This window comes from Electrophorus electricus, chromosome 2, assembly GCF_013358815.1.
Source record: "Electrophorus electricus isolate fEleEle1 chromosome 2, fEleEle1.pri, whole genome shotgun sequence".
Taxonomy (NCBI): domain Eukaryota; kingdom Metazoa; phylum Chordata; class Actinopteri; order Gymnotiformes; family Gymnotidae; genus Electrophorus; species Electrophorus electricus.
Window position 1 is genome coordinate 7,561,820 of NC_049536.1, and position 26,066 is coordinate 7,587,885.

The 26,066-nt window shown below is 38.6% G+C and overlaps 1 protein-coding gene across 1 annotated transcript; it reads right to left on the reverse strand.

Moving 5' to 3' along the window:
• Positions 1-2,494: 2,494 nt before the first annotated feature.
• Positions 2,495-18,087, reverse strand: tafa5b (TAFA chemokine like family member 5b). The gene is made up of 4 exons (XM_035523589.1): positions 17,300-18,087; positions 11,154-11,303; positions 3,443-3,570; positions 2,495-3,352 (listed from the first exon to the last, which is right to left on the reverse strand). Exons 1-4 carry the CDS (start codon positions 17,388-17,390, stop codon positions 3,344-3,346), a joined length of 378 nt encoding a protein of 125 aa, XP_035379482.1. The 5' UTR covers positions 17,391-18,087; the 3' UTR covers positions 2,495-3,343.
• Between the last annotated feature and the right edge of the window lie 7,979 nt (positions 18,088-26,066).

A 26,066-nucleotide genomic window follows, 5' to 3' on the forward strand; every position in this document is an offset into this window, starting at 1 on the left:
CCAACCTAATTAGGAGTTGTTCTAGAAAAGTAGGCTATTTACATTACCTTCTATATTGCATAGTGAAATTGAAGAATAGATGAATAAACAAATCCATTGATGTTGAACTTTGTATATTTATCTTCTTATTTTGCAACTCAGGTCTTTTTTAAATTCTATTTTGCCCGAGTATTATTGTTTAGTGTGAAACATAAATTAAATTTGTCCCGGTCTTTGTTTCCCCAAAGGTTGGTGACTTTGGCTTGAGTTTGTGATTCAGATGGGCCTTTAGGGGCTGAAATGGACAGGCAAGGTGACACGCAGGTCTCCGTGCTGTGTGAAAACAGACTCTCAACCTCTCAGGAGGATGGAAGCACTGGCTGTAGGTGATTAATGGCTGGCTAATACGAGTGCTCGAAGGGCAGCTCTGCTTGAGCTCTGGAGGATGTCTACTGAAAGAGAAATGCATAACACACTAGGCTTACCTTTCAAATTTGATGGAGATGTAAATAACTGAACTTTTGTGATATGGAATTCCATATTTTGCAGGTAGCCATATCGGGATTATAACTGCCTTAATGTGCTAAAGAGTTTCTTCTCCACCTTTAAATAGAGTGTATGCACCGAGTTAGACTCTCCTGCCCTGTTTGTGTTCATTCCAGGTGCAAAGGTTTTGGTTAAGAATTTTATGTAAGCAGCGGTTTTATTATGCAAATATATAATTGCCATACAATTATATATAATTGGGGAGTTCACTTCTGGTTTCCCCATAAGAAATTTGCACTATAAGTCTGAGGTTTAGATTTTCACAATTATACATATATTACATTTAGTCTCTACTTTTCAATTCTCAAAAATAGAGTTTGTTCATAAGTACAGAAAAGACCTAGTTATTTATTCTGACATTTCACTAACAGAGCAATGGGATCCTATTAATGATGCACGTCTCTGCCATTTCTAATTATGTCCATTTGAATTGTAGATGACATTGCTTTGTCAATAGAATTTAGTTTCAAAAGGACCATGCTGACGCGCATGTACATGTTTAATTCAAATATAACTGCCACCAAACTCGAACCGTAAACACGACTGAACACAAATAATGATGCACTGACAAAAAAAAAACAAACAACAAAAAAAAACAAGCCAGATAGAAAGAATATCAGAATCAGCTCCTACTATCCTATAAAAATACCAGCAATCAAAATTCTAAAAATTCACTGAAGGCAGCTTATACAAAAAGTTCTGTGATTGAAGATCTTAGTGAAGGGTAGACTAGCTGCATACATGCTCGCCCCAGTAGCTTTTCAGAGAAGTTAATGCTTAAGCGAATTCTCTGGGTAATTTATTCATAGCTCAGCATTTAGTGCCTCTAATCCATTGCTGATACTGTTACTGGGTGCACATAATTGTATAATAATGTTAAAGTAGGTTTTCAGGCAGGGTACTTATCAGCTTGTATTTAGAGTGGTGCTTGCAAGAAGTCCAAACTGAGGAAAAATCGGCCACCAGCTTTGTAAGCAGGGTTGAAATTACCATGATAGACTGAGGCTGGAGTTCTTCTCCATGCATATTTTTGCACATTGTCTCAAACTTCGTCTTTAATAGGAGCTGACAGAATGTAAATGGAGTTTTAAGAGGAACTGGATAGTTGGAAATTTTTCTTATTTAGTTTGTGGATGAGTGAGTCCAGTTTCTGGGATGTGTATGGGAATTTATAGAGGTTCAATATGTCATATCAAACTAGGATTATAAATTTATGAGCGCTCTTGACTTAGGCAAATTGTTCAAGTACTGCTCCACTGGCATCTTCACTGCTAGTTTAATAATGGTTTGATAAATCTTTAAAATGTCACAAAAAACATTATCAGACAATATAAGTTAACATGCTTTCTTTATAGGCCTGATTTATTTATTTAAATATATTTCAGGGTTTGATTTGTGCTCTAATGCCTCTGAATTTATTACAATGAAATCTGGGTATGTGAAATATGACTGCAGTGAAACACAACAAAAGTTATCACAGTTCTTTTTCTGGGCATCGTCTATTGTACATGGCCCCCCACCCCTGATCCCCTGACACAGTCTTGCCACCAGTGCAGGAGGACAGAGGAGGTGAGCACTCCTGCAGGAGTACAGAGGAGGTGAGCACTTCTGCAGGAGCACAGAGGAGGTGAGCACTCCTGCAGGGCACAGCACCCGTTTTGGCAGTAATAAGACGAGCTGTGTGTAATGTATGCAGGCTGTTAGCGATGTTAAATGGAGCTTGAAGCCTGGCTGACAGCAGCATATCTCCACGGCCTCCGTGCTTAGGAGAGAGGAGGAGGACAAGGGCGATGTAATGGACTAGGAGAGTCGGAGCCTGGCGCAATGCTCACTGAGACGTCCCTGGTGGAGCTCACACATGAGAGACCATTCTCTTATTAGGACCATTACTGTAATGTGGTGACAGTTGTCATATGATGAAGAGTGAGACTGACACATAAACAATTTCATTACGATGGGCATTATTTGAAAGATTTATCTTTATATGTTAAATACAGTATTTAAATAATAAGTTGGCACATCATTTGTCTGGGATTTTTAGAGTAAGCAGATCTCTGTGGAGAACAATTTAGATAGGAAAGGACATTGAACTACATTATTGGTGGTAAATATGTTTCTTTAAAAATAATCAACAAAAAAATGAAATACATTTTGTGCCTTTGAAAATACATTTATTGGTCTTTTGTTAAAGTTCCTCTTGATCTATCATCAACCATGCTTGTTGCACCTTCCAAAAATAGCTGTTTAGGTTCATAATACAGCAGAGAGACCAAAAAAGAACCCAAGAAAACTCCAGAGAATTCAAGGCTTTCACAAACGTCCGTATTCCTCTCTGTGCAGTGCCGCAGCAAACACTTTCAAATGTAAATTTGTGTAAATGTGTTTTTGTTTTCTATAACTGTGCATTTAAATTTGTCCTTAATAGATTATATCCCAGAATTCTTCTACATAGAAATGTATTGTCCATTCAATTTCTCTTTGGTCTTTAAAAAAACAAATCACTGGAGTGCAAAAAGGTTCTGCAAACTCCATCAAGCTGCTCTTCCACCAACAAATCCAGCAGTGTGTGTCTGAGTATCCAGGATTGTCATTTTTAATAGTTGAGAAAGTGTGCATCTGCCATGATTAGTGCTGTTGTGGGATCCATCTCATCATCAACAAAAGCACCAGGCACAGGTCTTTAGTCTCCCCCATTCACCTTCAATCACACCGATGGACAGAAGGGCAGACCGGCAGGTTGGCCTGATTGCCGTGGCCACGAAGAATGAAGAGCAGCTTCTACATCCGGCCACTCTTCTCGCATCGACTCCAGCTGATGTCAGGACACCTGGAAAAAAGCCAGAATTTCATGAGCGAATAAAAATCTTGCTCATACCAGAAGAGCCAGCACTGAAAATAAGTGAATGTTGTGGCTTACTGTGGTGGTTTTCACTCTGCCTCCAGGCTGTGCACACCTCCAGCCTGATCTGTTTATTAATAAGCCACAGCCCTCATCATCCAGACAGGGCATCATCTCACACCACTGTCTGCTCCTCACAATGTGAGCTGAGAACAGAAGAACACTGCATTTATAAAAGAAAGAATTATATATATACATATATATATATATATATATATATATATATATATATATAAACACGATAAACATCGATATATGCACAATGCACATTGATTATATATACAGTGAACACTGATATATGGAGTGAACATTGATGGATATGGATAGACATATAGATGCATAGATGTGTAATGGACTCTGAAGTCTAAATGCCATTTGAAATATGCCTGCATCAATAAGAAGACAATCTTGCAAGAAACAACAAGGAACGAGGCCAAGCTGGAACAGTAGTCCATGGATGGATGGTTTAGAGGTGTACAATACCACTTATCATCTATATACAATGGCATACTAATAACTTTACTCTATAACTTTCAGCAGTACCCATGAATATCCCTTGACATCAATGACTTTTTTTCCCCTTTTCTCCCATTTTAGCACCAATTCCTTCCCACCAAGTATGACAACAACCAACCATGGAGGCGCAGCAAGCACAAGACGCCAAGCAGCACGTCTTTTCGAACTGCTCTCCGTGCTGTGACAGAGAGCAACCCAACACACTCAGAGGATAGCTAACTGCCCTTGTCAACATGCATGATCGCACAATTGGCTAGTGTCACGGTGAATGACGTTGCAGAGTATTGCCATCCCTCCCACCTACAGAGTAGCACAAATTTGCCCCCTTGGGCTCCCGGCCACGCTGTGGCATCATCAGGGCTTGAGCCAGCAAACTCCTGACGATAGCAAATGCTTTTCTGTTACACCACTCTGGGGCCTGACCTTAATAACCTTTATTATGTAATAGGTGTGAATCACACATAGAGGTTTTATACATGGATACCATTTATGTGGCTGCTCAGATCTTGAACCATATTCCAGGCAACTTGACTTACATTAACATTCATATATTAATGGTATAGCTAGTTATTCCAATTTATTTCGTCTTCACATCTGCCACTAAAAACACGATCCAGGTTGCCTGTGCAACAAAAACACATGAGTCTCCACCGGTCAAGATACACATCTGTGATTTAGCGTTACTGCTGTGGGTAGTGTGCTGTAAAGGGGCACCCATACATTTATCTTAAAAGTGGTACAGGAATCCACAATCCACTTGAAGGTTAAGACGAGGGAGTAAAAGGACATAGTTATAGTGCAGCTAAAAGCTGAAGAAACAACACACTAAACCCACACTGGGCTTGATAATAAAAGGACATTCTTATAGTGCAGCTAAAAGCTGATGAAACAACACACTAAACCCACATTGGGCTTGATAAAAGTCTCTTTCATAAAATAGAACACATTGCACCAACAGAGAACAAATTTTTCCTGAGAACCAATTTTTCACATTTTTCACTTAATCAAACACAAAAGTCTATTTATAATAACTAGGGCACCCATATATGTTCATTTGCATACCATGACATATTGTCCCTTAGAGAGAAAGAAGGAGAGACGGAGGAAGTGAAGTGTGTACCTGTGTGTGTGTGTGTGTGTGTGTGTGTGTGTGTGTGTGTCTGTGTCTTTGTGTGTGTGTGTGTGTGTGTGAGCGAGAGAGAGAGAGAGAGAGAGAGAGAGCGAGAAAGAGGAGGAGGAGGGGGAAACAGAGTTAAGGGGGGCAGTCATTTCTTATTATTATAATAAGCATACAAATAAGCATTACAAATGAAATTATCTGCATGTGGTAAATTACAGAGTCTTTCCAACAAAAATACAATAAAACGTAAAGACATCAAATTACACTGAAGTACAAACTGCATACGTATGAAGTAAAGTCAGTACAATTTAGATTTTCTCTTGTCTTTGCTTTATGTTTTTCCATAGTGGATGCAACACCATTGTTGATATTCCCCAGATGAACAGATGTAAGGAGGGTCATTATTCATACAGGAATTGATTTTTAATCTCTGACTTTATGTTTAAAAGCTCTCTGCTGGCACCTTTAAAGAGTTTTCAGCACGGATTCATGGCTTAATGTGTTCTGCAAAGTCATGAGTGTTTTTGAGCCTGGGGACCAGTGTCCTGCTGTGGACTTCCAGCATTTCAAATGTCCGTCCTTTTCCATAATGACAGCTGAAAGATACTTTTTATGTTAATCCAGCACAGTTTCATTTCAGAGCTGTAACAGAAGAAACTGCAGATAATAGTCAATGACATTCTTTCCTAAAGTGACTTCTACACTGCTGTTCTCAGTGTTAAACAGTTTAATGTTGGCTACCAATGTATGTTATAAAAAAGGTACACTATAGCCTTATTTTAATCAGACCCTAATTAACTCAATCAAGTTTAGGTTAAATATAAGATGATTTTTTGTAACTTAACCTGTTAGATATAATTTTAAGAGACATCAACAGGCTAATGTCTATAAGAATTGCATTCATTCTTAAGTATCAGAGCTTTTACTGTATATGATGTATATGAGACTAAAACTATCGTGAAATGCAAAGTTATAGAGAAATTGTGAACCTCAAAGAAACACGTAAGGCAGAGAGCACATGACATAAAAAGGGTGATAAAAACTAGAGGAAGAATATGACGTATGCCTTTATAGTTCTCATGCCCTTGTTATACTATAAAATGTACTTTAAACGCCATTTGAAAATAGACCATAGTTCAAAGTCACTGTGAGCTAATTTTAAACCTAGCAAACCTTAAGATCTAGCAACCAGCAGCTAACACAGAAGGCTTTCATTCTATGAACTGTTCAGGACTTGTAGTCCTGCTGTTAACAGTCACGTTGTTGGATGTAAGAAATGATTCTGAGAAATTAAATGGGTAATGTCAATAACTGTACTAGCAATAACTGTGGGACCTGACTATATGTAATAAGTAATCCAGGCACCATACTGCACAGCCTGGCATTGCACCAGTACTTTCTAAGGGAGTACCCACAATCAACAAACACAAACAAGTGCCAAAGAGCAACCTATTACCTATCAGAGTGTAAGTGATGAGTGATACTCTCACACTGCTCTACTAATGAGCCATCCACAGCCTCTGTGAGGAGCTGTGAGGGGATTGCCAGTCCGCTGCTGGGCAGGCACACTATGGCACAGTGCCACCCTTCTTTTCCACATCAGTACATCAAAGAGGTGCACTCTCCCTGAACTTGGAACTGTCAGACACTGAGGCCCCAAGAACACCTCACAAAGAGACCCAGCAAGTCTCCAGGGGCTGCCAGATCAACCAGTGGGATGCTGGACCCTATCTAGCCAGCTGGGACTGAGCATTTGAATTAGGCTTCTACACATGTAACTTGCCAACATAAACTTAGCACAGGTTTTGTAACTAATGGAGAATAATGCTAAGCTGAAGAGTCCAAGGTTTAGAAAGCTCAGAAACACCAGATAGTTTCACCTTCATATCCAGCAATGAGAAATCTTCTTACATCCCCCTGAGAGTAGCACTCCACACACAGGCAGAAGAGACATTTCTCTTTTGCTGGTCCCAGTGGAGACACCATGTTTTAATCAAGCCTCTTAGAGAGTGTGGGATTGCTTGTATACTATTCTCCATCATCACAGAATAGCTACTTTAAGAAACTACATAACATGCTCACTCATAATGCTTTCATTTATTCAGGAAAAGTGCACATGTAGGTCTGCTGTTTCTCCAGTGGATTTCCTGGGATTTGACAGTGGTTAAGAAATCTTTTTTTAATCAAGAATAAAGAGGAGTGATATTGTGGGAAGTGAAAGGGGCCTCTCATTTCAGTAAAGCTTTTTACGTCTACTTAGACCAGCATGCTTTAGACAGATGATAGTGTACAGCGTAAAGCAAAAGCTGAAAAACACTAAACCAATTTTTAAAAGGTTTTGTGTGGTGCGACTACACCCACAACAGCTGCATTCATTCCTTACATTTCCATTATAACATGCTTGAAATTGTCTGATCAGCATTCTCTTGTCTTGTCTTATTACCCTGAGACTTAACTGGCTGTATCAGAATACACAAGCTTGAGTAGCACAGTGGATTCCCTCTGTGCTGTTCACAGTGCTCACAGGCAGTTGCATGGGGCCCAGGTCTATAGTACCATTCATTTCAAGGAGTCTAATGACACACACTAAGGGTGGCACATGAAATCACGTTTTACAGGCTCTCAGCCTTCTGGGATCTTCCTGTCCTGAACACTGGACCACTGACAACGGCTATCCATTATACACAATTTATGCCCTACATCACATGGCAAAAGAACTTGGGCCTACTGGAGGAAATACTTCAGCAAAGGTAATGCTCCTTTCATCTGGCAGGACTTAGGCCCACGTGGTCTGACAATATCATCAGTGTATATGTTAAATATCCACCTGCAGAACAATTATTTCAAATTATATTGCCATACTGCATGGTTTTGTACCATTACTTTTGAGTGCTCTGGCTTCAGTGTTACAGTGGATCATGATGCTTGCTTGTGTGACTGCATTACTAATGAATCCCAACTCTTGTTTCCAGAGTGCGATGACCTATGCTTGAATTCCAGGGCTGCAGCACGCGCTGTCCTGAATGCCCTGCAGCAAAGGTGTAGCCGCTAACTCCTTGGTCAGTGTACCGATCCAGATGTACTGAGCTAGAGAAGTACAGCCCACCTCCCACTCTGAATACAGGGATCATTCTTGTAGTTGTCACCTATCCTAGCCTTCACATTAAGGTTAGTGTGACAAAGATGTCCTTCATGTACCTCTAAGGATAGAAGTTCTGTCAAATTTGGTATTGCATTGTATTTCTCACACTTTTGTTCTCAAACATTAAACATTATTACAGCCCTTATTTGCAGTTAGTGGATTTGGCACAGACTTCCTCTGATCCAAAAATAGAGTACAGCTAAGTGTCTCTAAGTTAAAGATCTGTCTTGTAACACCATGAAAGATAATTAGATACTTTAATTGATGCTTACAGCAGATACACCATGTATTATATTCAGGAAGCACTGAGAGAAATAGGGCATATTAATAATCTGTTATTGTGTGGGCAGCACGCTTTAACACCTGCAAATACTTAATCATGACAGCAATGGATTAACTGTACAGGACATATTCCCCATGTACATAAAACTCATTTGTTTTAATAGTGATCAACTATGTGTTGAAAGGAATAACCTCCAGAGAGAAGCAAACATCATGAGCGTTACTAAGATTGTTTTCTGCACATTTAATTTCTTGACAGTGAGAATATGACCTGCTAGTCATATTTGTCTACTTTTCTTTTTAAAAATTTATAGAGCCTTCACAAAAGACTTTAAGATGTGGTCAGAATGAGTAATGCTTCAATCTGAATAACTGTAATCAGAAAAGTCATTATTTGCAAACAGCAAAGATCAAGTTTAGACAGCAAAGCTCAAAGCTCTCTGATACTATCCTTGGATGAACAGATCAGAGGTCTTATGTCACTGCAGTACTGTGATTAATGATGCTGTAGCCATTGCTTCCAGATTTGGGGGTCAGTATACTATTCTTAATGCTACCACTTACCATGACAGACATATCCAGATCTACATTACATCCATCTAGATCCATCTGTGTCTAGAGCACAGCTAGGCTTTTGTATAAGAACTGCCCCTCCCAAAACCCATTAATTTTCAAATTCATTCTCTACACATGCAGCTTTCCCTAAATAAAAACCTCAGCCTAGGCTCCAAAACAAAATTGGTCTTTCAACATACAGTGGTTATTAATCACTTTGGGTGTATTTTACATGACCAATCATTGCCATATTTTTATTTTATTTTTTTTAATTAAAAAAAAAAAAAAAAACAGAGGCATGTATAAATGTTGCAGATGGCACTTTTCACAATATACCGATGAACCAAAGACTTCAAACATTTCAGACATTGCCTATTGGCAGGATCTGTGGTAAGTGGCCTAGAGCCTCATCGTCATCTTTTTAACCATGGTGCAGTGGATACTGAGAGGCTTCGGTTTTCCTCCCTCATCCCATCATGCGTGACTAAAAAATAGCTCACCTTCCAACAGCAAGGCGTTTTTACACACTGCCAGCAATCGCTTGACTGCACCTGGCAGACGGGCTTGGCACAATGGTAGACAGAGATGCCTGCTCTCCCTTTGACTCTAAAGTTGCCCATATTACCTGGTTTTTCATCAGGATCAGATAAAACCATAGTACACAGAGATGAACAGTATACTTTCCTTCAAGCACTTTGAAGAGCTATCTGTTAATCCAGTGGGGACATCACAAGGCCACCAATCAGGCCACTTGCTACTGTGCTTGTCTGACAATGGTGTCTATTTATCCCCTCTTGCCCTGTTCAGAAATCAATAGCTTCACCCTTTCATTTTGTTAGAGACAGAGAAAGGGTCAGACTGCATGAAATTGCACCTTGGAAGAGGATGTGGTTAGGTAGTGGTCTAAAGGGAAATGTTGCTTCTTGATGATCATTATACACTCAGGTTTACTCTTGAATTGAGGAAATAAGATGTTAGGTTAGCTGTTTTTAAAGGTGCTTTTTTTGTGTCAAAATTCATAGGTTTCAGGCTGTAGCAAGGATATTTTGTGTCCAGCTATCTTGTTGGCAAGAGCCAGAATAGTGTGACATATTATGATAATCCACAGTAGTGTTTCCTGTCTTCAGTGAAACTGGCAAGAAATGGCAATATGGGATTATCTCTATGGAATGTGACCGCAATGGGAATAATAGATAAATATTATATTGAAAATGGAATAATATTGAGACAAGTAACTTTATATCTGCACTGCATAACAGATATGCCCTGTAATACACTCTACTGTAAAGCAGATATTACAGGAAAATATATTGTATAATATTTCCAGTAGAAAAAAAAAAAACACAGAGCTACATAAAAAAACTTCAGAAGCAATCTGGATCATCCCCCTAGTGAGCAGGCACACTTTAAAAATGGATTTTGAGAAACTCTTACCATACAAAACACTTCTCAAAATATGACATGTACAATCACAAAATCCGACAAAGAACACTTTCATCTTTCTGGACAAGCCAGTGGTAGATGAACCAATGGTTCTCATGCACCACCAAAGAAAGTTAGAATTATGGAGCATATTTTTAACCATGTTGGAAGATAATAGGTTTTACTTATATGGAAACATTCCCAGTCTTTACATTATACAAGTGTTATACCATTATACCAGTGATCACCAGCGATTGCACTGACAGAACAGATGTAAGCCTGCTATGAACTAGACTAACTGAACTCATCTCAAACGCTTGTGGAATTTATCATTTGAATGCAAATAAAATCTTACTGTATATGGACACCATCTTACTCTGAAGTTGTTTATTTCCAATTCTGTTGACATTCTTCCCAAATACTGAGGTCACATAGTGCAATCTAGGTCCCATCCCCACAACATCTTGATTTCCCCAGTGTCTAGCACCTTGGTACAAATCCTCCTTAGGTGGTCACACTTCAGGAGACAGTGATGAAACCCACAGTAACTGTCAGAGTCCTGTGAGTGATGCTTCACACACCTTTTCACTGAGCAGACAGCATAATCTCTAGGATCAGAAGCTACTCTGATGTGCTCCAGTCGGCTACTGATACAGTGGTGCCAAAGCCTGGCTGAAGCCTCTGGCTCTTACCGTCTACGCATGCCGGGGTGGCTCTAGTGGTGCCAGCAATCTGGCCCTTCCTGCAGGCACACCTGGCTGTCTGCCGGGCGACGGTCCTCCTTGGCTGACTGCTGTCCCGGTCTAGGGTGACGATTTCACATGTGCCAGCCACTAACTGACCTGAATGAAGAGACAAAATGTATGATAAAGATATGAGAAGTATTTATATCGTGTTACACATTGCAAGAAATAAGCTCCAACCCTGTTTTCCAGCTTTATAAAGGCTTTGATTGCAATTTTTAACTTGACTTAAATTAGGTTTACATCTTTTGACACTTTTATGATGAACAAAACCCATTGCTTACCATAATTTAGATTTGACCTGATTAACCTGCATAAATGTTAACAGTAACATACTTCTAAGCCTCTCAGATTTGCAGTCTGCTGGATGTGGTATTGTGTGGTAAATCAACTCTTAATAGCAATGAACCAACAAAGAATGTACTGCAGACACTCAACAATCAGAATAATCTGACATAAGTCAAACCAAATGGCTGCTAGCAGAAGGCAATCTCCTGAGTCCAGCTGGCTGCTGGGTTAAGCAGCTTCTCAAAGGAAAAGCTTGGACAAAAGGATATAAATATTTACTTCTATATGCCAGCCTTCAGCTCTTTCATGGATACGTGTATAAGAATGAGGATGTTACAGGATAATTAGGATGTTTTTAGGAAATCAACCCCATTAATGAATAAGTGCTATTCTAAAATCTGTACAAAATAAAAATAATTATACATGTTCTTTGTGCTTCTTGTTTTGCCAATCCAATATTCTTGGCCATATAGGTAAGAGAAAATCACAGACTGTGTCCTCCATTAGCTGCCTAATGTTCCGCCTGGACAGATAGTTTGTTCTTTGGTTTTAGAGCGTGCCAGCTGACATCCTTATGGTGCTCAAGATTGTATCCAAAGCCTGATTCAGAGATCAGGATTTTTGCTGTATTCCTCTCAGATTCAATTTTTTGAAATCCAAAGAACACACACATGTATAAACTATACTAGAGATGTGATTCATATTCAGATACTTTACCTGTGTGTTTGTGTGTGTACATGTGCTTATGTGTCACACACCATTTTCCCAGGTAAAGCATTGCTAAGTCCTCCGAGAGATGTGGAGACTACATTCTTGTCCTACAAGCGAACACCCTCTTTTCCTCCTTTCTCTTCCTCCATTACTCATCAGGATGCAAAGCAACTTTTACGACACTCTGTATTTCAGGCTACATTTTAAAGCACAAGAGAAATATTGCAGAGCTGGTCAGATCTGCCATTAAAAAAAACCCGAAAAAGGTCTCTAGACATCCCTTGTTGCAAGCCACTCTCATCATTAAAACTGAAAGTACTTCTATCCAATCTATTTCAGGCAGCTGAGTTGCTTGAGCGCTTCAGTGATTATTGGAACATTTTCAAGAGTGATTTGATTTTGTCTTTCCTTCTCCTCACCTCTCCCCTTCTACCACCCACCCTGCTGTTTTTCACTCTTTCTCCCAAAGTACCTCTCAAAGTTACTGTACTGTTATAAAAGAAAGTTTCATGGTGCCCTTGGTGTTGTAATATCATGCTACAATGGTCCTATGTCTGTTGTAGTATAAATAATAATCAATCAAAAAACTGAGGATAATGCTATTTCTGAAACTCGTCAATTATCACTAATAGAACAGTAAGAGGAAGACTTAGATGGAACAAATGCATTTTGTATAAACTACAATAAGCTAAAGTTTCATAATACTGCAAATTATTACGAAACTTTTCTATTACTCAGTGGTATTAGAGAATGATAAGTGGTGATGAAAAGTGAATTTTTCTTCTGATGAAAAATATTTAGATTTCTTACGAGGACAAGAACTTGAGGTTACTTCTTGTCAGACTCCAACCCACACCCAGCCAAACAAACACACAAAACACAACACCGATCCTTAAATCCCAGCAAATCAGACACCTCCAACCTGTCAACCACCAGCCCCGCACCAATCACAACACTCATGGACTTCCACGTTCGCAGTCACCCACATACTGATCATCACATACACCTGCACCTTATTATCCCCTTCCAGTCTTCGCTTTGTGCCGACTGAGTCTCTGCTGAGTTCACGTCTAGCAAACCATAAGGACTCAAGGGCTACTTTGTATTCATGTTGCCTTTTTTCTTTTTATTTATGTTCTATTTTGTTCTCTATTCTCTCCTGTATTGTTTTCTTGTTAAGTTCATCATTAAAATAACTATTTTGTTACATCTCGCTTGCTCCCTTGCTCAAAATGTCACACTGCTCCAACAATCCAGTAATATATGTCTTACAAGCACAACAATATTACTAAATTTCCATTATTGCACTGATCCATCCATCAAAGTTAGATTGTACGAATCCACTCTGGCCAGTTAATACATCTGGATAATACTCTCTTAGCTCATCACACTAGGAAAACAACTGTAAATTACCTTTCTCTGTCTCTGTCCACAGCTGTCACAAATGCTGAGAGTGTGAGCACCACTCTAGAAAAGCATTGTCATTCATTTATAATCGCAGAGCCCAGATAGGCTCTTGTGACAGGGGCCTGCTAGATGCTGGAATGAGAGAGTCCATGGGGCCATTCATGGAGCTTCATCAGCATGCTACCAGTGGAGCATGCCCTGTGATTGAATTCAGACTTCAAGCACTTCTCCTTTAATCCCTTGCACATTCATTCAGCCCAAGCCTGGCCTCTGCTGTATGACAAACACAACAGCCCCCCACACTTTCTTTCTCTTGTATCCACCAGTGTTTACTCAAACTCTTCCACCCACTAGGAAAGAATGACATGTATATTGGCATTTTAAAAGGAAAATAAAACAAATACAATTTTCTACTGCTGAGCTAAAGCCACATCAGAAATCCTAGACTGATAATGAAGCAAATTATTAAAGGACAATTAAACACATTAAGTGGACATGGAATCAAGACAGAATCGATCATCGGTGGCTATGGGCAACATTTTTGTGGCAATGAAGTGTCTACTCTGTCTGAGACTCTTGGAGCAAAATGTCTTGCATACTTTAGCCTTGCATTTTAGAGATGAAAGAGCTGCCAACCATGTATGGCAGAGAAGGACAGTGTGCTGCTTCTGCTGATCTGAAATTCAAAAGCTATCCCTTACAGCCTGTCAGCAAAGTGATGGAATGAAAAGTGAATCTATCATCAAGGGACCAAGACTAGGCTTTACCATAATATCAACACATCAATCCAGTGACAAACCATGTACCCACATTACATATGGGTTCAAAAGGACTAAATATAAATAAAAAGCTTTATATTTTATTATGGAGTTTATGACCACAGATTTATAATACCCTTTGATAGTAGCTCTTATTTTTTTCTTGTAAACTCAAAACACACAGTCTATCCATGTAATTCTTCTAGTATTAACTAAACACGTTCAGTGTTTTTCTGACTTATCTACCAGTAAAAGATTACTTTGCCAAAACAGGCATGAAACTGAGCACAGACCTAGCTTCTGCATCAGTATCTCTCATTCATGCTCATGGACAAGCCAATTCATCTAAACCAATAATCCAGGCTCGGTGTTCTGACCAATAAATCTTATTGTAAAATAAATACTTCAGTTGTACAGATATTTCTTATTTCAAGAGCTTTTAAATGAGTTCAGTAAATATTAATCCCTTAATCTGCCTAAAGTCATGATCTTCATTAACTATTAAATAGAGTGAAGAATCAATTTGGCTAGTGCATTAGTTCATTTTTTAAACAAATGTTATTTTAAGTGAAAAGTCTGAGTCACAGTGCCTCGCGGAACTTTCTGTCTCTGGCGTGCTTCCTCCAGAAGCTGCCTCCATGGTGATGGTGGAAGCCTTCAGCTCACACCCAGCCAGTGACTTCCGCTGCTGCTTGTTGGGACAGCAAATGTCTACAAGGTTAAGAATTCAACTTCCACGTTCTAGAATGTACCTAAAGTGAGCTTTCAGAGAGCATATGTTGATATCATGGCCTAGATAAATGTTTGTTTTTGAACCATTTGGCTGTAATTGACAAATAACAGCCTATTTTCAAACTTTAACATCCTACGCAGATTACATACAATTTAAATAGGACACATTAAACTTTTTACTTTTTAAAATTATTTTCACCAGCGCCTGCCATAAACATGTACCAAGAATGGAACCAAGGTGATCAAAATTTTCCCTCGGAAGCGGCTGAAAGAATTCTCCAGATGTGGTATCTGGGAGTTTCCATCTCAGTGCCAAAAACACATCTTCTAACCTGTTTTGTTTTGTAAATAGAAAAACTCAAATAAAATGACATAGACTCCCAAAGGTACTTTGTGACAGTCAGCAGTACCATTCTGTGTAAAAGGTACTATGCAGCTTTTAATATTGCTCTTTCTACAGTATAGTCTTAATGTGTTTTCAAATGTTTTTGTTTGTCTGCAAACAAACATACTCCATTTACATTTCTTTTTAGTTTCTTTTTGGTTTTTGTATTGTTCAAAATATTTTTTTCATATTTGATATTGGGCATGTGATTGGTTATTTTGGTACTTTCATAATCCTGTGCTCTGGTGGGCATGTGCCGTTAATTTAGTGGGTATATGGTTACAGGTCTAATTCAGTCTGAACACCCACAGAATTCCACTGATGAAAATCAAACAGTCCAGTATCTTACTGCAGTATATCCCTCAGCTACACTATACTGTAGTACTGTAGTACTGTACTATACTACAATATGCTGTACTGTCATTCCTCCTGAAGTTGTGTCTTGATAACAGCCTGTTCTCTTTTTTACTGTACAAATACAACACATTTAGCAAGCTTAAAATTATTTCACAAATAAGAGTGAGCTTGACACAATGTGAGCTCCACCTTAGGCATGGTAAAAACAAGCCTATCAGTTTATCCACACAACCATACTCAGCATGAACAAAATGAAAAGTGTTTTGACAGGTGCCAAATATCAGTATGCCTGAGCTCACTGTTTGTGCCCTCTGACTTTAAAAAAGGCAAATCCATGTATTCTGAATTTATCTTCAGTAAAAGCCCTGTTACTGTGGCAACCAAGCCAACATTTTTTAACCATAACAGCAGGCCAGCACAGAGATGTAAGCTCACTTTTGTCCAGTGGGCAATCACCTCCAGTGGCAATTCCATAGTGTACCAAATCCTTGTTATTAGAATACATAAACTGATGAATCCATGTGGCTATGACAGTTTACAAAGCAGTTATTATCAGTTCACAAAGCTAGATCTGTTCTAGCTGTAACTGCCATGCAGTGTGCATTGAGCTGAATAAGCTATATCCCGTTGTGTGACATTTTAAAAAAGCTTTTGAAAACCTACAAGACATAATACAAAGCTTGAATAGCACACTTTCCCACAAGGAACAGAAGTTGTTTCCACCAACAAACAAATTCTGCTTTCAGAAGAATACTTGAACCAACAATTGTGTGTGAATGTGTTATATCATATCTGAAGTCTATTGTTTTTTCAAAATGCACTAGGTTAGAATTCACATTATAATGATTACACTAGAATGCGTTTCACATTCCACAGACAGACAGTGTAATGGTTAGTGTGCAGATGCACTGATTTCTTGTAATAATACTGTTACCCTATTGTAGCACTTTGCTTTGTGATAATTATAAGCTCATGCACGTTTATCACATTCATACATTAAACTATTGGGGACAATTCTGTGCAAATATTTTTTTACTCTACAATTAAACAATATTTTGAGGTAATACTTTAGAGATTGTTGTGTAGGGGTATAATTAACAGAACCTTACATAAGATAAGCATTGCTTGGGGGGGTGGGGGTGTTAAAAGCGTTGACCCTGCTGTCACCCTTCAGACAGATTTGACCGGCACAGCTCTGAATTACAATGATTCATGACATCCACAGCCCACTGAATGGAGTGCCCTGCTATGACAAATGAGTAACATTCAATGAATAACTGAAATGACAGTCATTGCAGCGCTACAGTTTATGCAATTTCTGTGATTTTCTGAACCTTGGGAAAACTATTTCAATTTTTTTTTTAATGAGAAGTGTAAGCTCTAACTGATCACGTAGCTTGTATGCTTAATATACATACCAGAGGCAAAGGGGTTTTATGTATGACAGTGTCATTTACCTTCTCTTAGATAGTGTGCTTGAAAGAAAACCACAAGACAGAGGCCAGTTGCCGCTCCCGCAAGTGCCCACACGACACGGACAAGCTGCATATCTGTGATGAGCCAATACGTCTTAGAAGCAAGAGTACGTCGTCCGTTACGAAGAAAACTCCATTCTGATACAGTGCGGCATCGCACTGAACGAACGAAACGGTCTGAGGAAAGCGTCCCGTCCAAAAAAATGTTGCTATGACCGCACAACCTATGCCCAAAAACTTTAACGTCTCTTATTAATATAAAACGAGCAGTTACAATGGGTTTTATGTATTAAAAAAGTTGAAGGCTGCATAAACTGGCATAGGCTGCATCGTACAAAAATACAGAGAATTTGTCGTTTTGTCTCATTCGGGTGAACATTTTTTTTTTAATAAAAAACAAAACAGGAGAAAAAACTTTCAGATGAAGTCCAACTAAAAGATAAGGAACAAATACACTTTTGAACAATGGGCTACTGGAAAATGTTTCCACTGTTTACACGTGAGCTCAATCGGACTGTTTTAACCAACTCCCAAAAATCCCGTCAGTGCAGAATTCCCTCTTGTTCGCTTATTCGATCCATCAACCCTCGGTAGATAAACAAGTCCTCGGAATTATGTCCTCTTTAATAGAATGGAGACTTCATTTATGTCCAATATCACAGTACTACATGAGACGGGTTTCTATGACTGCATTATAAAATCCTCAGATTCTTCGGATCATATAGCCTATCCTTTGCCTAAGGTTGATCACACGGGTTGGGCAACACCTCTCCTTGAAAAACCCCGCAGGTTTGGAGTTTTTCATACTGCCCTTTCGACTACGTCATCGCTGCTTAAAACGCCTATGGGCGATCCTGAAGCGTAGGATCAATTACAGTGTAAGCGTAAGACATCCAGCTTTCTGACGTCTGTCGTATGTTATATATACGCAAGTAGTGAGCTAATCCCTGTATACACAGCAAATTCTCTCTCTCTCTCTCTCTCTCTCTCTCTCTCTCTCTCTCCCTCTCACCGTACTCATTTTCTTTCTGCGATGAATGTGTCCTGTTTATTGGAAATCACTGCAATCTATCCCCATTTCGATGAACGCCCTTTCATTTTAAACAAAGAGCGACAATAATATTCCGTCTCTAACTCAAGCTACAAAACAGTCCACAGCCAAGCCTAAGCGTGCGCCAGTGCTCGACGTGGACCGGTACTCACCGGTACGCAGCACCGGCACTTCTAAATTTTACTGTTCGCATATCGTGACTTTTTCTTGCAAACCGGCACATCTCACAAGCTCCCCGTGCTCTTTTCTGCTCTTTCTATAATCAGTTTCTAGGCGATTCATAATGAAACTATATAAACTGTATCCTCTGGGGCACTGTGTGACGCTCACCTGTTCCCTTTCTCTCCAAGTCTAGTCCATGACGAGTAAAGTTAATGCTAGACAAGATAAGTAACGTTAATGAATGGTATTAATGCTAAACAACCATGATAGCCTGGCTCCAACAGGGCACAGAGGACGTCAGTCAGTGAGTCAGACAATGACACAGAGCTTCAACCAAAACCACCACTAAATGCAGGCCGGAGCAGCAAACTGCTACTGGCAACGACGAGCCTGTTGATGTAGCATAACACCTGAAGATAACACTACCACAAACAACCTCGACATTAGCAACAGCGTAGGGTAATCAAATGATGTTTTTGCGCGCAAAAGTACACACTTAATATATAGTATCAAATAGATATTGCAGTATTCGATTATGGTAGATAATATCATAGGATAAAATTAAAGGTTTGGCAAATGGTTGTCATTTTGAGTAATACATTTATGTTGGGGACATCAGTGATATCTACTTAGTAGATATTTATTCACTGTAGAAATTTAGATTGTAATACTTATTGATTTGCTGATATTGGACAATACACACTGTAACATGTGAAGAAGGGGGGTACCAGCAGTTTATTTTCCACTTAAAACATTATTGTTAGCATTCAAAAAGTGCTGGATGTGCATAAAGTATGGGTATCAACGTCCAATTAATTCAGATCAAACACTTTTATAAAAAAAAAAAAAAAAGACACTATTGCTCATCCTACTGTCAGTGCTCAAAATACTGTTATGTAACCAAAATGTCTTCTATGAAGACTGCCTTATATATTCAGTTGCTGCTCATCCTAGCAATATACAATTTATTTTAAAAATTACTGAGGTGATAAGGTGTAAATAAATTGATAAAAGTTCTTCTTTGTTTTATTATTATCTCCCTCCAATTTTGTAATAATAAAAAGTGGATTACTAGTAGTGTGAGACAAATGAGAACATAAGGATAAAAAGTAGGAGCATGCCAATATGTGTTAATTACTTACCAACTTGTTAATGAGCTAATATGCCCACTTTGCTCCCCTTGCTTTAACAGGTGTGTTCACCACAGGATAAGCACTCACTATGTCAACACCATATGCCTTAATTTTTCCATTTAAATCCAGTGTACTACAGTTCCACAGTCACACAAAAGTCACAAACGTTTTTCGTCTTATAAAAGTGAGTAGATAGAATAAGGATAGTTTGCTCTTCCCAACTTATTTAGGCCTACCACCAGTGCTGGGTACAGAGTTGTTTTATAAGATGTCAACTTTTTGACAGTGGTGTTGAGTCTGGCATTTTTACCAATGCATAAACATCTTCACCAGGAGGAAAAATGTAAAATGACAGGTCAAAACTATTCAGTAAGTGTACTTCACAGTAAATGGTTGATGAAAAATTGCAATAGTCTAGTGGCTTCGACCTCCAGTCTAACAGCCCAGGTGTGATAAAATTTGAAAGAATACAAAAATGCAGTGTAGAAATGGTCTCCAAGAACTGGCCTGAGAACCTTGGTCATAGACCATATAAAAGTGCATAGAATAAGAAGAAACCTCGACCCTCCGACCTCAATGACTGCCGCCCTGTTGCCCTCACGTCATTCGTGATGAAGTGCTTTGAAAAGCTAGTCAGAGACTTCATCACCTCTTCACTGCCAACCTCCATGGACCCACTGCAGTTTGCATGCCGCCACAACCGCTCCACTGATGATGCAATTGCACATCTGCTCCACACCACACTGACCCACCTGGACAAAAGGAGGGGTAATTATGTTAAAATGCTGTTTGTTGACTACAGTTCAGCATTTAACACTATCATCCCCTCCCTACTCACTACTAAGTTGGAGGATCTAGGACTGCATACATCCCTGTGCGACTGGATCTCCAACTTCCTAACAGACAGACCACAATCAGTACGGGTGGGCAACTGTGTCTCATCCACCCTCACCCTCAGCACTGGAGCTCCTCAGGGTTGTCTGCTAAGCCCCCTGCTCTACTCACTGTACACCTACAACTGCACAGCCACTTCCAGCTCCAGCATCATTGTCAAGTTTGCTGACGACACCGTTGTCATGGGCCTGATCTCAAACAATGATGAGAGGGCCTACCTGGAAGAGATTAAGCACCTGGAAAACTGGTGCCAGGAAAATAATCTCCTCCTGAATGTCAGTAAGACAAAGGAGCTGATCGTGGATTGCAGCAAAAAGCAGGAGCAGCACTACCAACCTATGAGGATCAGTGGAACCACGGTGGAGAGAGTAGATAGTTTCAGGTACCTTGGTGTTCACATCTCGCAGGACCTGTCCTGGTCCCGCCATATCAACTCCCTGGCAAAGAAGGCTCGTCAGCGTCTTTACCACCTCAGATGCCTAAGAGACTTCAGACTGCCCTCCAAGGTACTGCAGAACTTCTACACCTGCACTATCGAGAGCATCCTCATGGGGAACATCACAGTCTGGTTTGGGAATAGCACCAAGCAGGACAGACAAGCACTCCAAAGGGTAGTGCGTTCATCACTCACACGGAACTTCCTGACCTGCAGGCCATCTACTACAAGCGGTGCCAGACCAAGGCCAGGAGGATTGTGAAGGACCCCACCCATCCCAACAATAGGGTCTTCTCTCTGTTGAGGTCAGGGAAGCGCTTTCGCTCCCTGAAGACCAATACAGAGAGACTGAAGAGGAGCTTCTTCCCACAGGCCATTCGGGCCCTGAATCAGGGAAACTGATAAACTGTGGGGACCACCACCACCATGTAACATAACTGTATATATATTCAATAACTGTATATATATTCACTTACCACCATGTAACATAAAAACTGTAAATATGTCTTTTTACAAAATGGATCTGTACATTCTGTAAATTATATACATACATATATACACAACCATATACATTGTACATTGTGTATATAAACATAATATACATATATTGTACATACATTGTTAATATATTTTGTACATATATAGAATATATATATTTCTCTATGCATATATATATTTCACATATATAGAATATCTATATTTCTCTATGCACCCCTGTTTTCTTTTTCCTCAGTTTGGACAGAGCACTCTCAACCATTTCACTGCGAGTTATACTGTGTATGACTATGTATGTGACAAATAAACCAAACTTGAAATATTTATTGATCAATAATAATAATATTGAATCAGGAGTCACCATTGCCCATGTGTGTGTGTGTGTGCCATTTTAATCTATTAAAATGAATTGCATGCATAATGAGGAGAAAGAAATCTGTTTTAATGTAGAAATAACCAAAAAATGTAATCCTGAAACTGGTAAATCAAGATTAGGTAGTACATCAAAAACGTTCTAAAAAATTCAATGATCCAAACCATGTTTATTAGCCCAGGAATAAGCAGGGGGTGTTGCTGATAGTCATTAGGAGGTGCCAGGGCAGAGACAAAGGTATTGTGACCCAATCTGAAGTGGAATAGGGTTTTTGCATTCTTGTCAATCAGTAATGCAGCGCTATATTTACACTGAATGCTCACTTTCAGATTACTTACTAGAATATTTACTGTAATTCTGTTTTCTGAGACCAAACACATAATATACAGGATGCCCTAGCATACAATAACATACAGTAGGTATTTTTTTAGATTGAAGGTCTTCAAAGGAATATGGATGTATTTCTAATTTTTATAAACAAATGCATACTTTAAGGCTACCTGTTAGCATACTCTAAGGTTTTCCAGGATTAATGTTGTACCACAGGGATAATTTGGTCCTGTAAAAAGCATAATTTCAGGGCCATTAAATGAGCAATCATCCCACAAGGCACATACTATTATGGATGAACCACAATGTTTAATCGCTGGCAACAAGCACTGTGTGTTGAAAACCAAATGTAGTAATGTCTGGATGGTAGGGAAAAGACTGAAAGATGACTCAGATTCTGTTCCTTTTCTCCTCTGCAAATACAGTCCAGCTTTGTGAAGACATTGACATTTAGAATGAGTCATATGGGTGCACAGAAGAGTAGCTAGCATTTTTCTGTGCTTGTTGATGTGCCTTGACTTCCAACCAATTCAGCCTCTTTGCTGATGTAGTTTGTTCATGTTTGGTGCTCACTTTGGTTGTAATTTCATGACTATTCCCCTTGACACGTATTTTTATTAGGTCATTAAGTACATGTATCACCTGCCATTATTGGGTAATTAAGTACATGTATCACCAGTCATTATTAGGTCATTAAGTACATGCATCACCAGTCATTATTAGGTCATTAAGTACATGTATCACCAGTCATCATTAGGTCATTAAGTACACAGGTAAAGAGGCTGAGGAAATGTTGGTATTTCTTTTCTTTACCCACAAATTTTGCATATATAATTAATACTGTATATGCAAAAAATGTGAATGAATAAATATATAAAGGAATGCTAGAAATGTTTGATAAAATAACAATTGATTTTGCATTAAACAATTAAATTAGCCTTTCAAGTAGGCATATGTATTTCTATTTATTTACTGTAGAATTCTACATGAAGTAAGGTCCAGGGTATGTGGATATGACATACTGCTTTAGATTAAATATTGTTTAAGTTCGAGATGTAATTTCTTCTGGGTATTCCACAGGGGATAACTCCATTTTCTCAAATTGGTAGTGGCATTACCACCAAACTGAGAGAAAAGGTAAGGTACCCATGAAAGATTGGGCACTTTATGAATTTTACAGCACAGAGGCCAGTTGGGAATCCTTTTTTTTTTCTAAATTCAGCACCAATTTATACCTGTTCACCATCATTGATATGCAAAGCACACAAAGACATTTCCAAGGCAAACCATATCTGTTTGTGCAGAGATGGTACACAAGAGCTTGTTTGTGTGTGTGTGTGACTGTGACTCTATATATATATATACTCTCTCTCTCTCTCTCTCTCTCTCTCTCTCTCTCTCTCTATATATATATATATATATATATATATATATATATATATATATATAATATTTTTTTCACATATTCCATGCCATAAAATTGTCACAAAATATAATATTACATAATTTGTAAATTATTATAAGTGGTTTTTAATGTATCTTTCGAAGGAGCTCCTGTAGGCTTCCATGCTCCCGTCTCTCTTTCTTTGTGTCACTGTTTCTATGATCATTTCCCAAAGCAAATAATGCTTCTTGTAAATATCAATATGAGTGCAATATAAATCTCAAATGTGATAGCTTCATCTAAATAAATGTATACAGTAAAATGCAGGTAAAGTTATTGCTGGAGAATCAAACTGAGTTTCACTTGGTTACAGCTAATTTGACTCTGATTCATTCACTCCGTAGTCCACTTCATAGTTTATCATGACAATACCACTAGTCATATACCAGACAGAGTTGGCTTCCGTGTTGGCTGTTACAACATCTAACCTGCCCCTCTCACTGGGTATGAAACGTCTGATGGCGCAAACATGAACCCACTAACCTCTAACGGAAGGAAAGCAGGGTTTGGAAAAACCCTGGTGCAAACATGAACCCACTAACCTCTAACCTCTAACGGAAGGAAAGCAGGGTTTGGAAAAAGATTTTAGAATGTTACAATATTTTTGACATGGTTATCATAAGCTTAAATCACACACACACACACAAAGTTCACACACACACAAAGTCCTTTTTTAATACCATAGTCTCTCAGCTGATTTCCAATAGAGTACATGTGTGCTTGAAATAGTGACATTTGCATATAGAGTGTAGTAAATTAATGACAGTATGCAGGACAACAACACTGAATTAATCCCTTTCATATTTATAACAAAGCAGAGTTATGACAACACTGGAAATGAATTCAGCACTGGGGTCTATGAAAAATCATGTTTTCCATACGAATTACTCTTACAACTGCAGTAATTTATGATCATGTGAAATTTATCCTATCATCCTATTTCTTTTAGAAACTAATTCTACAGGATACTATGCATCTGTGAGTCAAGACAATATTCAGTGTAAACTAAACAAAATGACTCGTTCCACAAAAAGAACTGATTAATATAAGGTTCTCTGCAAAAGATAATCTGTGGCAATGCAAAGCAGAAGTGTATAAATGCATGCTCATGAAAGTTATACAAAGTTCTAAAAAAATATTTCAGCCACAAACACCAAGCCAAAACACAGATTTTTCCAACAAGCAAAACAGATTTATTTGCATTATTCAATAGTTCTATTGGTTTGCACCCCTTGTGGTTTCAAAATGAAGGTAATTTAGCTAGGCTTTTAGCAGAATGTGGATGAATCTGCTAGGTGAATTTTAAGCAAAGGTAAATTACTGATCGGAATACAGCAGTTACACAAGGAGAGGGCAGTGATACCAAACTGTGAAGTTTGACTGAAATACAGCAGTTACACAAGGAGAGGACAGTGATACCAAACTGTGAAGTTTGACTGAAATACAGCAGTTACACAAAGAGAGGACAGTGATACCAAACTGTGAAGTTTGACTAAAATACAGCAGTTACATAAGGAGAGGACAGTGATACCAAACTGTGAAGTTTGACTGAAATACAGCAGTTACACAAGGAGAGGACAGTGATACCAAACTGTGAAGTTTGACTGAAATACAGCAGTTACACAAGGAGAGGACAGTGCTACAGAGTTGTGAAGGCTGAACGAATGTGACAATGCAACTTCTGATAAACACATACCTGGACATTGAATCAGGATCTATTTATAACACTGATTAACAGTGTTGTTCTTTTTCTAGGCAAAAAATATTAAACTCACGTTTAATAAAATCAATGGGCAGTAACACCTACTGTCTTTATTTACAGGTTTGTTTTTTATTTATCTTTCAACACCAAGATTCTAACCATAAATTACATTTAAATAACTCTACATCTGCATAAAAGGACAACCGATTCCAAATCATTCAGACATTCTTGTCATAAAATATTCTAGTTGTTCTCTTCAAAGAAAGAGAAAAGCAGAGCAATAGCAAAGAAAGGCTTTAGTCAGGCAGTGAGGGCTAAAAAAAAGTTTCAGATGTATATCTGCTTGAATTACAATGTTTAACCTCAAAAAGTGTCTTCAGGGTTTGTTTCCCACTTTAGCTTTTGGATGAGCTCTTATAAGCTTTCTCACTTTATGGTTCTCTTTCTTTGGACACGGGCTGTCTCTGTGATCAGTTCTTAAAATGAATTATGCTTATTTTAAATATTAATATAGTAGAAATTCCGAAAATGATATGCAGCTATATGCAGTAAAATTAAATTTATTATTAGAGAATGAAATTAAGATTCACTTGATTAGAATTAATTAGGCTCTGGTGACTCAACTGTGTAGATACATGATTTAACATTTAATGCTGGCAAAGCATTTTCATTTGTCTTCTCTGTTGGTTCAGACTGTTGTAGATACATTCCTCTTTAATTCCATGTTAG